Genomic DNA, 16,091 nt, shown 5'->3' on the forward strand with positions numbered 1-16,091 from the left:
TTTTTTGTTGTTTTTTTTTTTGTCAACGTTGTCAAAGCGCAAAACCAAAGCCATTACATTCAAATCAGACAGCGGAGTTAGTTAGTGCCCATTGTGTGTGGCAATGCCAGGTTCAGGATTTGGACCAGACCACCCGCCGCATCGTCATCATCATCATCATCAGCAATAAAATGGTAAAGTGAGGGGGAGAACTTCACCTTACTTGTCGTCACAATGGTCAAATGAAATCTGATTTAAGTTACACAAAACAAGAGCTTAAAATCTATCAATTGAATCTTTCGAATATGCGAACAAAGAGTAACATTTCGAAAGCCAAGATGTATTTCCTATAGCTTATTAGAGCCAAATGAGATAAAAATTATAAACATGTCATCAAGATTTTTGAATTATAGTTTATGGTTTCGTGAAAACTCATCTCTTTTATAAGTATGTTTAGTCTAATTTGGTTACAAAATCCAAAAAAGTCTAACTTTTCTAAATACTTATTTTGAATTGTAAATTATTTAGTTCTGCTATCTTTTCGAATCGAAGATCGAATTTTATGACTAATTGTAAGCTTTGAATTTAAATTTTTCAACATTGGCAACCTACGAGGCAGAAAGCATTTGGAAATCCAAATTAGCCATTTTTTAACATTTTGATACAAATATCCCAAACAGGTAGATAAAAGTTTGAAGTTTTCCCAAAATTTGTAGCCAATTCAATTTTTAGAAACTTAAGCGAAAAATTATAGAGATGCATTTTTCAACTTTGATGAAAAACTTTCACACATAACCATTGTGATATCTACTGATGGCAACTAATCGATTATTTAATCAAGCAATTAATTGAAGGTGAGCCATTACTAAACACGATTAGTCGAAGATAATTAAAAATAGACGATTAATCAAAACAATCTAATTAATTTTGTCCAATTTTAAACACATTAATGTTTATGTCATTTGGAAGCAACAGAAATTAGAAAAGACTATGAGAGCCATCATAATTATGCATTTGTTTCTAAAAATAAGGAAAGAGATGTATTGACAAACAGTTAGTGGTTAATCTGTTCCTTTATTTCAACTGCACAATCACATATTTATAAAAAATAATACTCTGATTCAACTAAAATTCCTATTAAAAAAAAATATCGACCAGCTTTAATAAATACTAATGAATCGTTTGCCTGCAAGAGTTTATAGCTAGGCGTATAAATTAAATTTACATATTGAAAAAAACATCTTTTAAGCTTTAATTTCTTTTTGTTTTTTTATTTTTTTTATTAAAAATTTGTATATTTGGTTTAAACTAGTTTTCTGATACCTTCAGTGGCAACTTAATCTAGCTTTACATTAAAGGGAAAAAACAATAGATCACAGGTGATATTTACATGCGATGAATAACGTTACATTCAAAATTTACAATATTACATTTTTACAAAATTTACAAGACGGATTATTTGATTAGTCATGGGACCTATTAGGAAGATCCGTTGGGTTCTTTTTGTTACTTTAACTATTTCACTTTTCGTTTTGCTCTTTAAGTTTACATTGTCAGCATAATTAAAAAGAAAGGAGACAAGTATTAGGTTACTGTTTTAAGACTAGTGCATTGTTCCTAAACCATTCAGAGTTAATTATTCAGTAAAGATATAAGATTTGATGCTTTTGGAAGCTCTCAATAGGTAGTAAAGAGCTTCACTATTGTCTGAAAATCTTTATTCCCACTTTATCCTCAATGTATTGTATTGCAGATATGCATGAAAAGTGCTCACATGCTGGAATTCCATTGCTTTTTGTTTCGTTTAATTTTGCAGTCCCATATACAGAGCAGATAGACAGGAGACATGAGAGCCCAATCTATTGGATACGCTCGATTGGCACAATGTTCAATTAAAAACTGTTTGGCTTTGTTGACTTTGGTGCATCATTGTTTGTCCCATTGTTTACTTTGTCTTTAAAGAAGAGTCAGAATAGGAAAAACAAGCAACTACTCACAATGTGAAATGAAATCTCCCAAAAGGAGTACAAAACTATCAACCGGAAATGCAAATTGTCGTGTGGGTCTTCCGTTTGTGTGTGTATATATATGCTGAATATATGCATATATATGTTTATATATATTATGCATGTTGTTACAAATGCAAAATGTGCAAAAGGAAACTGCACTCTAACTAACCATGCAGTGAAACAAGTTGTGGTAATTTTCTTTGCATTTCTTAGATATCTTCTACTTTAAAATGGAGATTATATCTATTCGCTGAGATGCATTAAAAAGCATAGAAGTAGAATTTAAACCATTGGTGTAAATAATTTTTAGTTAGTTTTATTAGTACATTCTTTTGATGTAGCTATCTATGAAAACTTTCTTCCTCTGAAAACCAATAATGAATAAACTAATGGGTATTGAATCTGTTATTCATTGCCAGCTAAGTTTGTTTCTGTTGTTGCCCAACGTAGTGGTCAAATTTGTGTATTATTCTTTTGTGCGGATTAAAGGAATCGTGGACTTATTTGTAAAAACCTTTCACGATTGAAGCAATTATAATTAAGAATATATTCAACAATAAAGTATTTAAAGGCTTACATTTTTTGATATTTTTGACTAAACACAAAATTAAATTTTGTAAATCTAATAAAACTTCCTTGAAGCAGTATCTGGAGTTTAGCCATAAAATTTAGAGTAGCTTTTACATTCTCAATTTCAAATCTTTCATTTAACCAGCAAGGTAAGCAGATTTTCAATACAGAACTATAAAGTTCTATCATCACAAGACTTTCATCAAAAATATATTTTTGTTATAAATTTCTTTGCAGCCTTTTTAAAAGTATTCCACATCAATTAAGGAAAACCGAGTGTATTTACAAAGATTTTTTTATATCTTTCATACTATTTATGACTCTTGAAAATATTAGATTACATGTATTTTCAAATGATTAATTCATTGCTACACCTGTCGACTGCTTTGCAAAAATAAATGTTGTATTTAAACTGCTGCTTCAGCATTAGATGAAATATTTAAATGGAGCTTATTTTCTTTACCATAGATAAATATGTATAACACATTCATATGTGTGTATGAATAAAGGAATTTTTATATGTGTTGTGAGCAAAGTTTTGTGTATTCCATGAGTAAAATTTTCAACGAATTTTTCATAGATCAAAAAGAAAAAGAGAAAAAAAAAATGGAGACAGCAAATTTTCACTATAGTTTTCTTCTTCACCAAAGTCATATTTCTTATTTGAAAGTTTTCTCTCACACACTCTCTCTCTCTCTCTCCCTCTATCTCTTTTTCTCTCTCCTTCCCTATCTCTTCTTTTTGTTGCTGTTACCATAAAATGCTAAGCTCTAAACGCGAGACGCTTTTGCATAGTTTATGCGACTCCAAGGATACCGAAATTCTCATCTTTTGGTATCGTCGACGCACTTCCGTTTCGCCGCTAAAAGCTGTTCACAGCAGCAGCGGCAATGTTGACTTTATTTGGTCTTGGTGTTTTTGGGCTTAAGAGAGAGGGGAGAGAACTTCGAAATAGACAGAAATAAACAGTTGCCAAAAATGAAAAAGAAACTAAAGCAAAAAGCATCTTGAGAGAAAAGCAAAACATTTTTTTGTTTTTGGTTTTAAGCATTTAATGAAACCCGCTGCATTTTTATGTATTTTGTGTTGGTAATTTTTGTTCTATTTACTTGGGAGAAAAGTTTTCTGGTTTCTGGTTTTCGTCGGACATGGACGTGGACAGTAATTATAAGGCCATTAGCAATGTATGTGGAGGACGTTAAATGATGCAGTGGGAACGCATGGTTATTGTGTAAACGCATTAAGCGTTATATTAAACAGAAATGAGCTAAGTAATCGCAAAAACTCTCAACAAGAAGTATGCTACGAGCACATAGGGAAAAGCAAGTGGTGTGATTAGCTGGGGAAAGGAGAATATATGTTATGTCTAGTTATATATAATAATTATTGCTTCAACTTTAATATTTTTCTTTGTTAAAAATGTTTCTTCTTCGTTCTTCATTCTTCATTTCTATTCAGATTGGAAAAGAAAAAAGAATCTAACATTTCCCTATACACAACTTTTGTGCATTTTCCTTGGCTCAATTTATACCGCACAAACTTTTTGTTCGTCTATCAATAGCTTTGTGTTCGTTGGCTTCTTATCAAACATTTACCAGTCAAACGAAGCAAGTTTCTATGGGAATTTCATTGCTTGCTCTTCGACTGGCCAACGACGTTGCGTATACGTAATATCTGCTATTGCTTCCATTCCAGCCATGACTGAGCAAAACGCAGCCTAACTAAACTGGCAACGACACTTTGCCAAGCAGTTCATTTTTCATTCAAAGCATTCGCGCCCAGACAGAGTCAGCCAATGCAGCTCCTTTTGTATCCACAACCAGCCAGTACGAGGCTGCTTTTCATATAACAACAATATTTTATGCTCAGCTGTCTGGCTTTTTATGCATTTCCATTGCCCCTCGACCCAAACTCATGCTCCAAGCCTATGTGAAAAATTACAAAAAAGCCAAGTAAGTATAAGTACATACAGACCATAGGGATAGGGAAGAAACTAAGAATGGTAGGAAGGATGCAGGCAGGGAAGGAAGAAAGGAAGGAAGGAAGATGGAAGGTTAGCTGCGGCGTCTAGGGCCAAGTGTTTGCCATGCACTTGACTGTGTTATTTTTTGCATTCTGGCCAACGCATAAATCAACCTGCTTGGGACACAAAAGCCAAACTCATGTCAGCAGTTCGAGTATAAACCAACTATTAAAGTCCCCGCAGCCTTTAAGATGACTACGCAATTTGATGCGACAAATTTTTATGTGTCCAATGATGAACACAAAAAAAGAACCAAGAGGAAAACAATAAGAAGAAAGAAATTCAAGACACTTTTCGTACACCGCAATTTCTATACCCTGGCAGCTATGTACTTTCATAGAAGTTTTAGGTTTTCAAACTCTGAAATTCTACCATCCCATGAACTTAACTAATGAGCAAGTCAACAATAATGTGTTAGGTCAGTGAGATCGGTGTCAATTGGAGGTTGGGAGTTGAGATTGGGTATACTCAATTTAGGAATATGTTTATTTAGAGCTTAAACTTATCGACCCTTTCTATATATTGTTTCGGACTTGAATAAATGTTTAGTTCAAATCTCGTAAACATTCCACAAAATTATTTAATTTCATCTATATTTACAGTATTTAATTTAATCAATAAATTCATATAAAACACTTAATTCGCAGGAATAAATATTATACAAATAAATAATCAGTATTACTTTGATTTTGTAAGAAATTGATTGCTCAGCTTTATTATGCTGACAATTTTAACACAATTTTAAAACTAATACCCTTAACGATTAACCTCGACGTGCGACTTTGTTGAAAGTCTCTCAGCGAATGGTAAGAGTCACGACTGTCTGTAGTTTAAAAACGATCTTCAAGTCGAATTTCATGCTCTCAATTCTCTGATAATTCCAGAAAAATCTGCCTCTGCGACTCTTCTACTGTTATCTGCCTACTCAGCAGCATTTCACAGAGTGACCGAACATAATATAACAATTTAAATTTTTATAAATGATTCATTAGTTAATTCATGTAAAGTGTTATCAAAATTTCATATTCATTCATACGAATTTTCCCACATTAAACCAGAAAACAAGTGCATAATTTTTTCCAGTTAAATATTGACGTTGCTTTTGTATACCCTACACAAATATATTGAAAATAAAGTCCAAATCATTGCTGACCCCATATAGTAATTATATTTTTGATTAGCAGAAACCTAGTTATATCATTTTTGCAGGGTATAACCTAGACAGTTAACGAGTAAATAAATTCATTAATATTTTTGGAAACGTACTTATCACTTTATTTTTTTCCAAGAAATATACTTTTAATCTCATTAAACGTTCTCACAAATGAATAAGTGGTATGACACTTGGATTGTACCCTAACTCTTAAGCTCTCAATATAATTTATCTTCACTCTCTCTCTCTCTCTCTCTATTTCGAATAGTCATAAGTCGGAGATGCCGATGTTTCTAATATACATTTCAGCGACTTAAATATACTCATATACTTCTACTAAGTATGCAGGGAATACAAATTTTGATTACTCTGCTGCCTTCGTTCGTGCTGATCTGAACGAATCACCTTTTCATCTTAGACTAGTTTTATGTATAAAGGCATGTTATATTACATATATTTGAAATAGTTTAAAAAGTTTGTTTTATACTCCTAAATAAATTATTAAAGTTAGTCTTGGTATTTTACTAAATAATTTTCAATTATATACTGAACGGCTAAGACTTCGTTTTACCACCTTTTAAACCAAGAAAAAAAGAGTTCTCCATGTTCCAAAACTTGTATTGCATATTTTTGTTTTCATTTTCGATATGTCGCGGAATGAATACAATACATGATGAAGTTTTTGAAGACCCATGTGAGGTGAATACAAATATTGAGCTTTTTCCAATTGTCCTAACGTAGCTGCCATATTCATTCTCTTTAGGTGCCATTGATCCCATGGTGCAAACATTTGTATAGAATTGTAAGTATTCTTATAAACGAAATGCAAGGAGCCTACGAAAGAGTAAGAGAAAAGGTTTGAAATTACTTTCCTTTTTGGTTACATCTATTTCTTACCTTTTTGACTTTCGGAGAAACGTATCAATAATGTTCCAATTGGTTGTTCCTGAAGCATTTTTTGGGAGTTTTCCTTGCTAACGAAACCGGTTATGAGACCTCGTTCCCACAAACCAGGCACAGAATCATCCAGTGTTATATAATAAATTTCATCATGATTTTTGTGCGGGGGTTCTAAAAGCTTCAATATATTGTAAAACCATTCCCAAAATGTAAATACGCATCCTGGTAAGAGTTCTCGGCTAAATTTTTTAAAACTAATGTAATCGCCGCCGGCGGTTATCTTAAGTTTTTCACCTGTAAATAATAGGTCTCAATTTTTCAAACACGTTCAAAAAATTACCATAAACTTCGAGACTTACGAATAAAATCTATGTTATTGTTGTCCAAAAAATTTCGAGTATATTCATCCGCATAATTGGCCAACTTTTCGGCTACCGCATCGCACTTCACTACATCTTTAACTGAAAAGAACTCTCGCGGTGTGTCAGGAAATTCGGTGTCCCACCAAATTGTGCTCTGTGCCAAGCACTCCTGATTTGCATGGAATATCACAACGATTGGATTGGATATCTTCCAAATACGTATCGGTTGATTATCAATTCGAATTGTTGCATAAAAGAAAAGGGCAAACTTTTCATCCAATGCAAATTTTGTTTGTTTGCCTCGTGTTAATCTCAACTGGCTGAAGATTGCACTATGCTGACCATTTTGATTCTTTAATATTCCACAGGAATTTTCTAGGATCCCACTGCTTGAGTATGGGATTGGACTCTCAAGATGCCAATTTTCTTGTATTTCTTGAAATTGATTACCTTCGAATTTTGGAGTTTTGGATTACATATTAACAAACTTAAGATTTTCCAACATACCCGATACTAAAATGCAATTTACTTGGTACTCTTCGTCTTGATTCTCATCCAAGTATGGACATTGAAATATCACTTCAAACTCTGTGTTTAATTTTAAAACTTGAGGCGGTTGTTTGCTTACATTACCCAATGTTGATAGGAGATTAAATTGTTTGCTTTGTATAAGACTTTTAATCTCATTTAGTCTTTGAGTTCGTTCTTTAGTCTCTGACAACAAAATCATCTTATTAATTCGAGTGAAAAGATCGTTCAAAAAATTGAACAAAAATTTAAAGTGTTGTCGTTGCGAAAGACTCTCGTCTTTGACAAAATCATATGTCAGTTTTGCTAATTCTATGTAGATCTTCTCTTCATCATCCAAATTGTTGATATACTCGCATTGGAGTTGAAGTTGTACTGTTTCATTAGCCTGCTTCGTATAAACTTTATCCATATTTCGGAGAATATGCTTTACTTTTTAATATAGAAAAGAAGCAGAGAAGAAAGACCGCTGTTGCTCAGTTAAAATTCAAAGAAATACTGAAGCATGACTTTGAATCTTGTGCCTTTATATAAAATTCTTATCACTTTGATTAAATATGCATACTTATACAATAACAATAACAAATAAGAATGCATTGTTTTGTTCTGTAAAAATAATATTAATATGTTTAGAAAATTATTTTCCCATTAAAACAAACCTTTTGGGTTTAGTTGATTTGTCTTTTTGAAAACCAGTCAACTGAAATTTATACTCAGGAAATTTTTATTCAAATATTGATTTTTGGTGTGTAGAAACAAAACTCTAAAAATTCCATCTTCATGTTTTGGACAACCATCACGCTATCTGACATCTTATTTCCATAACAAAAATTAGGAAACAAACAGTATTATCGATCTTGAAATCCGTTAATAAACACCTTATCAAATTGATTGTGAAGAGAATGTCAAGACTATGCTAAACAGAAATATTTTCCCATATAACTATTCCTATGTATATAAATATTTTCAGCGGATGTAAACAACACGCAGAAGATGGGGAATTCCTTGTGTTGATTTGATGAATATTCCCCTTAAAGACAAATTCCGAGAATGTTTATGCACTCATATGGTGAAATGGTATGGAAATGGAAGCCTCCAAATTTGGTATATAGACTCACAGTTTTGCCAATTATAAGTAGAAAGTTTAAATTTTATTTTGTTGTGGCAATTTAATCAAAATTAAAAAAAGAAATAACCAAATCAAATGTTTTCCGAAAAAGTCTTTTGAAAAACTTATCGTAAAAAAATATTTTTGGAAATTGGCAGCATTTGAGATTTATTTGGGATTTTTATTGAAAAATGTTAAAGTATTAAACATTAGTCGTTCTTACACTATTCAAATTAATATTAATTTGTGACTCAAATACATACATATGTAAGAAATTGTGAATTTCTAATGTCAATATCAATGTGTTGATAGACAGGAGTAAAGCTTTTCTTAATAACGATTGGCTAGCCGGTGTGAGCTCCGCCTTGTTTCATTCGCCATGTTCCATGTAATAAGATAGCGTAGCAGGCCAATGGTAAGAAGTATAGAATTGTTTTTTTTTTTTTATTTTTAATAATAAATGAGTAAGTACACATATACAAGTATGTCTGGTCTTGCTAACCATGTTCTTTAAACAAAATCCATACTTACTTGTGATTTCAAAGGAAAAAATATTTGTGATGTGAATGATAATTTCTGGTTATTCTATAAATAATATGGAATATTAATATTTCGTATATATAAATAAGAAATTTCAACTAATATACGTTTTCTAAGGAAATTCAGATTATAAAATTTGCTAGCTAAAGATCTTTTATTTGACTGCTGCTGATGAAAATATGTATATATGTGTTGTAAAAACATTAAAAATTTCGAAAGTTATGGACCGTTGAATGGAGCTATATCAAATGGGCTGAGCTGAAACGGCAAAAACAACGTCTTTCGAAGTGACCTTCTGACCTTGAAACCTTTTACCACTAACCATAGAACACATAGATGGGACAAACTCATGATTTTTTGATTGCAAACGCTAGCCAAGTCATGGAACCCCAGAGAACTTTGGGAAAACCCGAACGCTCGTACTCTCAATAAGAGCGTAAAGTGGGGAGAGGGCCAAGCAGCTACGAAAAATTTTCAGTCTAGCACAGACTACAGAACGACGAAGGCAGGTCTATGTCGCTTGTGATTTCGTTCTGTCTATGTATGTGTACACTCGTCTGTACATGCTCAGGCTTCGTAGTGTGTGTGCGACGTGAAGTTGTACAACATCGCATTTCAATAGCTCGCTCGACCAAAATTTTTCATTTTCGACAAAACAGCGGCAATGCGAATAGGATATGCCCCTGTGGAAAGAATATTATTCTTCGAGAATTCGGGTTTTCCCGAAGTTCTCTGGGGTTCCATGACTAGGCTAGCGTTTGCAATCAAAAAATCATGAGTTTGTCCCATCTATGTATTCTATGGTTAGTGCTTTTACTCATGTTCTCAGAATGTTTCCCCAAGAAGAAGACTAGAATCGTTAAGAAAAAAAACAATGAGTAGAAAAAAAACGTAACTTTTTGATTCTAGTCTACATTTTGCACTATAGTGTATAGATTAAGAAAATATTTTAATTTTTGGCTTCAGATTCTCTGAAAAATTCTCCGAATTTTCGTGAGCGGGTGAAGTTGCCGCCGACCACCCGCAATTTGTCAGCGTTTCTTGTTTTGGAAAGTCGGTGTTATGAAAAGTATTTGCCAAAGTTTGCAAAGTTGTATAAGTAAATAAATGAATATACGGTTTTTAAAGTGTTAAAACAATCATACAAAGTGATTTAGTTATAAATGCCAAACCTGAAATAACAGTATTTATGTTAAGTTCACGTTTCTTGACTGTTCCATAGTAGTTACACACAAACAAATGACAAATAAGACCATTTTCCTCGTGTAGGCGGCTGGTACGAAGAAATCGATGAATAACTTCTATTTTGTAAGGTGCTTTAACTACGATATATACCAGGTGCTTGGTTTTACCATGTTGTTTCGCCAATAAACTCAGCTTATTTCCTAAATTTATATGATGATATGGATAAATACTATGGAAAAAATAAACTCTACAGTGAAAAGCTGTCCCTAGACTGGCGGTAACTTGAATTAACTCTTTCATGTCATAGATATACGGTAGGAAAATGGGAGAATTTGTATTTGGTTATGCCAAGAAAAGGGGAAAACAAATCCTCGCAACTTGGTAGCGTTGTGCTCTATATTTATTGCACACACACAAAAAACTTTTGCACATTAAAAAAGTCAAGTTTTCAGTTTTCACTTTTGATAGCGTTGCGTTTATCTTCGACTCTCCTTGTGTTTCTTTGCTGTCTCCTCTCTGGGAAACAAGGATATAAAATGGTTGTTTTAATTAGCCCGCAACGCAAACATATACACACACCCACACACACACAAATACATACAAAACAAATTGAGTGAGGAGCCCAAATAAGGGAAACAAGGACCTGTTCGCTTAAGACACAGAATGAAGAACGATAAGAGAGCATAAAATAAAGATATATTTATGCATAGCTATGTCTTGGAAACACTACATTCATATTTGGCTTGTAATTGTAATAGGGCCATCCAAGAAAGAAGTTAAGCTCTGATAAAACTAAAACAAGTGGAATCAACTTAGTCAACAACTCATCTTAGCTCAGGTTGACACAATCCTTTCTCTTTTACCATTTTAGCTCGCTTTATCCTTTATGTTTCTTTTCATCCTGCAAACGAAATTCGAGGACAATTACTGAGGAAGGACGCCAGCAAAGCGTTATTTGCTTAATGCGGCAATTATGGTTTTCTTTTTTTGTGTGTTGGATTTGTGTAAGTCTATCTGATGGTTGTCCTGGACAACAAAACCTATCTCTCCACATACATACGCATATATGTATGTACATATGTTCATGTGTGAGTAAAGTGTCATTGGAGCAATTTTTATGCTAGCTAAAAACTGCGAAAATTTCTTGTGATAATGATTATCACAGCAGCATGGTGCTAGTCTTTTTTTCTACTTCTATTGTTGTCTTTTTCTTTATGAAAATTTTCCATTTTCTCCTCTTTTATGACATTTTTAATGACACATGAAATTTTATATTTCATATTGTGTATGTAGTAGATGAGCTTTTTGCTCAAAATAAGTTGCTAAGTAGCAAAGAAAAAAAAAGTAAATATATCTTAAAAAAGTTAAAATTAAGTAATGAAGAAAATTTTCGTTTTTGCATTAAGTAGCTTAATGATTTAATTTACTTTAAGCCCAGAAGTAGCTATTGAAATAATTATTTATTACATTTTATTATCTTAATTCGGCTTGATGCTAATTTCGATTTTAATAGTTCCCTATTTAAATTATAGTGAAAAACTTTTTTTTTTCGGCATGGGGCCGATTGGTCTTTTTGTTCGATGCCCTAAAGGACCTTACGTCGTTTTTGCATCTAATCTATTATAATGAGCTCAATTTTGTATTTTAAGTGACGTTAGTGTATGTATATATGTAGAAAAATTGCATTGTGTTGTGGCGCTAGTCATTCAAATAAACATATGTATTATAAATGTTCTCGTTATCAATGCAGTTATTTTTTCAATAGAATTCTCAAAGCTATTTAAGACATTGGGTGATTCAAACGATTCAATGAACTAATGACACTTCATAATAATAAATGCACACTTATTTGAAATTCCTTGGAACATCACAACTGAGCAATGCTTAGGTTCTGGCTAGGTTTCTGGGAAGCTGAGTAATTTGTTTTCAACGCTTAAATTAGTTGGGAATTACAGCAATTAAAAACCAGAAGGCCGGGGCTAACTTCGACCGCGTCAAAGTTTGTATACCCTTGCAACTTTTTTGGTAACTCTTTCCTTTTCAAAGTGGAAAAACGTTTTATCTAAAAAGGCTAATGTTTGCGAAAGAACGGCCAACAATCTTAGCATGGGAAATAACAAAGATATTGATCAAAGTCACTGTTTTCCACCAATCGTTCCTATGGGAGCTATATGATATAGTCACCCGTCTTGATCAAATTTGGCATAGTCGTTTATATGTATAATAAACTCACCAATATTAAATTTCACGACAATAGCTCAGAACCGTGACTTTGCGGTTTGTATAGGAGCTATATGATATAGTGGTCCGATCCGATATAAAAGCCTACATGCAAAATTTCAACTCTGTAGCTCTTACGGTCTAGGAGGAGTTTGCGTTGATCCAGACGGACGGACAGACGGACGGACGGACGGACATGGCTACATGAACTCGCCTCGTCATGCTGATCAAGAATATATATACTTTATATGGTCAGAGATGCTTCCTTCTATGCGTTGCACACTTCTGACCAAAATTAATATACCCTTTTTGTAAGGGTATAAAAATAGCAGGGTACCCAAGAGTATATTTATTGTGAAAAAAACCTGCATAAATGATATGTAGTCCTAATTCCAAGGTATTGGAACAACAAATTTCCTTTAGTTTTTTTTCAAGAATCAAGCAAATAACCCGAATTCCCTTAAGGGGTTACATCTAGTTAGAAGCTCTCAAAAATGAGCTTTTTCAAAATTTATTCCTGAGAAAACGTGTAAATTTATTATTTTAAGCATTTGTACATATATTATGGTAACTATGAAGAGTATTTAAAAATTTTTTATTTTTCAAAATAACAGTTTTTAAAGCTGCTACAGCAGATGTCCTGGAACCCCTTTTAGAGAAGGCATTTTACGGTGACCACTATATCTCTGAAGTGGACTATCTGAAATGAAACCAAACGGATTTCGTTAAAGTAATGTATAATCTTGTAATTAATCGAAGGAATAAGCAAAAAATGGCGGATTCTCAAAAAAAAATCTATTTTTTGCCATAATTTTGGCGTTAAATTGTGTATAAAAAAGACAATTTTTATCGGTAATAAAAAAGCTTCAATGAAGTACTAGAAAATATAGTTTAGAAGCCTGTGTAAAAATTTAAGATGAATCGGTTCAGCCGTTTCTGAGAAATCTTGGTCACCGACTTTCAAAACATAGTTTTGAGAAAGACAAGGTTAAGTTAGGTTAAGTTTTAAAAGCATTTTAAAATGCACTGACGCGTCGTTACATTTATGCGTGCAACTTCAAAAATAATCGTCGGATTGACTTGAAATTTTTAGAGTGTATACTTAAATACATGTACATTACAAAAAAGGAAAAAAATCGATTTTTTGAAAATTCAAACTAGATGTAACCCCTTAATAACCCGAGCTTATTAATTTTTTATTTAATACTACAGAGTATTTTTAATTTATACTACAGAATATTTCATTACCTGTTATATATTCTGTTCTTTATATTAAAATAGTCATAAATTGTTTGTAATTGAACAAGAATCGAGAATCTAGAATCGAGTTAACTTAGTTTTTTTTTAATTTTAGCAGTCTTAGTTGTGGCTGATTGTCAACTTTTCGCAGGTAAGTATAGTTTCTAATATTAGGTTGACAAGTACAGCAACTAAAGTCAAGGTAAATAGCCAAGTTTGAGGCGTCAAATTGACACGCGCTACTATTTAAGGTTTTGGGCGCAATGAGTCTTCATTGTTATGACTGGCTGTCGCCGTAACTGAGTAGAATAACTCAATAAATGGTATTGTTGCTGCTGCTGCTGTTGCTGATGTTGTGATCCAAGCAAGCGAGGCAACAACCGTGCACATATTAAATAAGCAATATGAACAACCAACAGGGAGCGAGAAAAGCCGTGGGAAATTGGTACGAGGTCGGTTTACCGCAACATAAATTATGGCAAACGCTTGGCTTGCCTCATCAGTCAGGCGTCGCATAGTTTTATTAGCTACGACGATGAAGGCAGCAATGGGGACGACTATAGCATAATTTCATGGTAAACAGCTTAAAAATTTGCATATGTACATACATATAGACTATGTACGTGTGTATGGATGCGTATGTTGAAGGATAGAGCCGTAAAGCCAACTTGCGTTTGCCTAATTGAAACTGTGTGGCTGCCAAAATTGAGACAATTAGAAGCAGCAGTAGCAACAGCAGCAGCACCAACAAAAAACAGCAAAAGGAATTTTCTCAAAATGGTTTTTCTCTCCATATGCAATCTTGATTACCAGCCTCTTGCATATTTCTCAATTTACAGTTTTGCTTTGGAAAAGGAAATTAAATTATGTCATCGTCAAGGAAAAGGCAGTGCAAAAGAGTTATGTATCAAATGAAAAACATTATAAATCTTACGAAGTAAGCAGTTTTGTACTCCTCCTCAAGTACGGTCCTACATTTCCAGCTGTCAACTGCCTCAGGCCTTAATCTAAAGTGATAGAAAATGCTATATTTTTGTTCGTTTCTTGTGTTTTGTTTTGATTGTATTGAGAAATATTGCTTACACACGTAACAAGTAACTGATGAATATGCAAATAACTAAAAAGTGACAAAGAAATACGAAACTTGAAAAAAATATATCATCTTTGAAATATTATAAAAAAGAGATTCTCTATACAATATTTTTACTTAAAGTTATAGGAAAAGCGATTATGTTATTCCTTTGTTTGTTTTAATTTTGTTGATATTATTTTTGTGCTTGTCTAGAAAAATAATATGTGTTTCTTTGAATATTTATCGAACAAGGATAAATATGAAAATCATGTAGGAGGCCAGTATAATTTCAATTCGGTTAAGTAAAAATAGTTTTGAAATTTAATTTTTTGGGACATTAATTTTTAAAAAACACTTGAATAAAATTTATGTAAATTCTTAACTTGATTTGGAAAGATATATGTATCTCTATATATACAATTTCAATTATATTTTCATTAAATTTTACAAAACTGACGGAAAAGCAGGTGGATTTTCATCAATACAATATTGACGAAAGAAAAGTGGGATTTTCATCAGTAAGTACATAAAAATATCATTTACCATTTTTTATTACATTGATTCGAAAATGGAGTGCTAGGACGATTTCCGTCTGGAAAATCATTAATGTTTAAAGGTTTTAAAAAATTTGTAAGCAGTATAAAGCGTTGATTGTTTTTCCAGCAGTGAAACAAAGGTATGTATAAACAATGAGGTAAGAACCTTGACAACTGAAATTCATTCTTTTATTTATTCATTTTTAATAAATATGAACATATATATATTTGAATTGGTATGTGAATAACAAATAAAATTAATATTTTAAACGGACAATTTTACATTGGGAAACTAGTTGAATATTGCTTCTTAATGATAATAATATGGTTTTGATACAGACAGAACCCGAGACGGATAAGTTTTATTATGGAAGTAAGAAGTTTATATTAATCTTAGTACGAAAAATTCTCTTGAATAATGTAAAGAATTAAGAATTGTATTTAAAACTTGTAATCATATTTTTTAAAATATTTTTAAGCGCTATGAACATGTTCTTTTATGTCAAAATTAGTTTAAGTAGTGAGCATCAATATGTTTGCCATGACACAACCTTAAAAGTATCCATTGCTTAAGATACAACATATTTTCCATGTGCATAATTTCCCATCCTGCACCTGAGTCTGGGCAATACCCTGGAAACTTATGCGCGATATGCGGAGCGAAGGC

At 32.5% G+C, this 16,091-nt stretch overlaps 1 protein-coding gene across 1 annotated transcript; it reads right to left on the reverse strand.

The window, feature by feature from the left end:
• Positions 1-6,293: 6,293 nt before the first annotated feature.
• Positions 6,294-7,908, reverse strand: LOC111518527 (signal transducer and transcription activator-like). Its single transcript, XM_023175533.1, has 5 exons — positions 7,878-7,908; positions 7,504-7,584; positions 6,994-7,446; positions 6,632-6,928; positions 6,294-6,568 (listed from the first exon to the last, which is right to left on the reverse strand). Exons 1-5 carry the CDS (start codon positions 7,906-7,908, stop codon positions 6,312-6,314), a joined length of 1,119 nt encoding a protein of 372 aa, XP_023031301.1. The 3' UTR covers positions 6,294-6,311.
• Positions 7,909-16,091: the final 8,183 nt, after the last annotated feature.

Source organism: Drosophila willistoni, assembly GCF_018902025.1.
Source record: "Drosophila willistoni isolate 14030-0811.24 chromosome 2R unlocalized genomic scaffold, UCI_dwil_1.1 Seg200, whole genome shotgun sequence".
Lineage (NCBI taxonomy): Eukaryota > Metazoa > Arthropoda > Insecta > Diptera > Drosophilidae > Drosophila > Drosophila willistoni.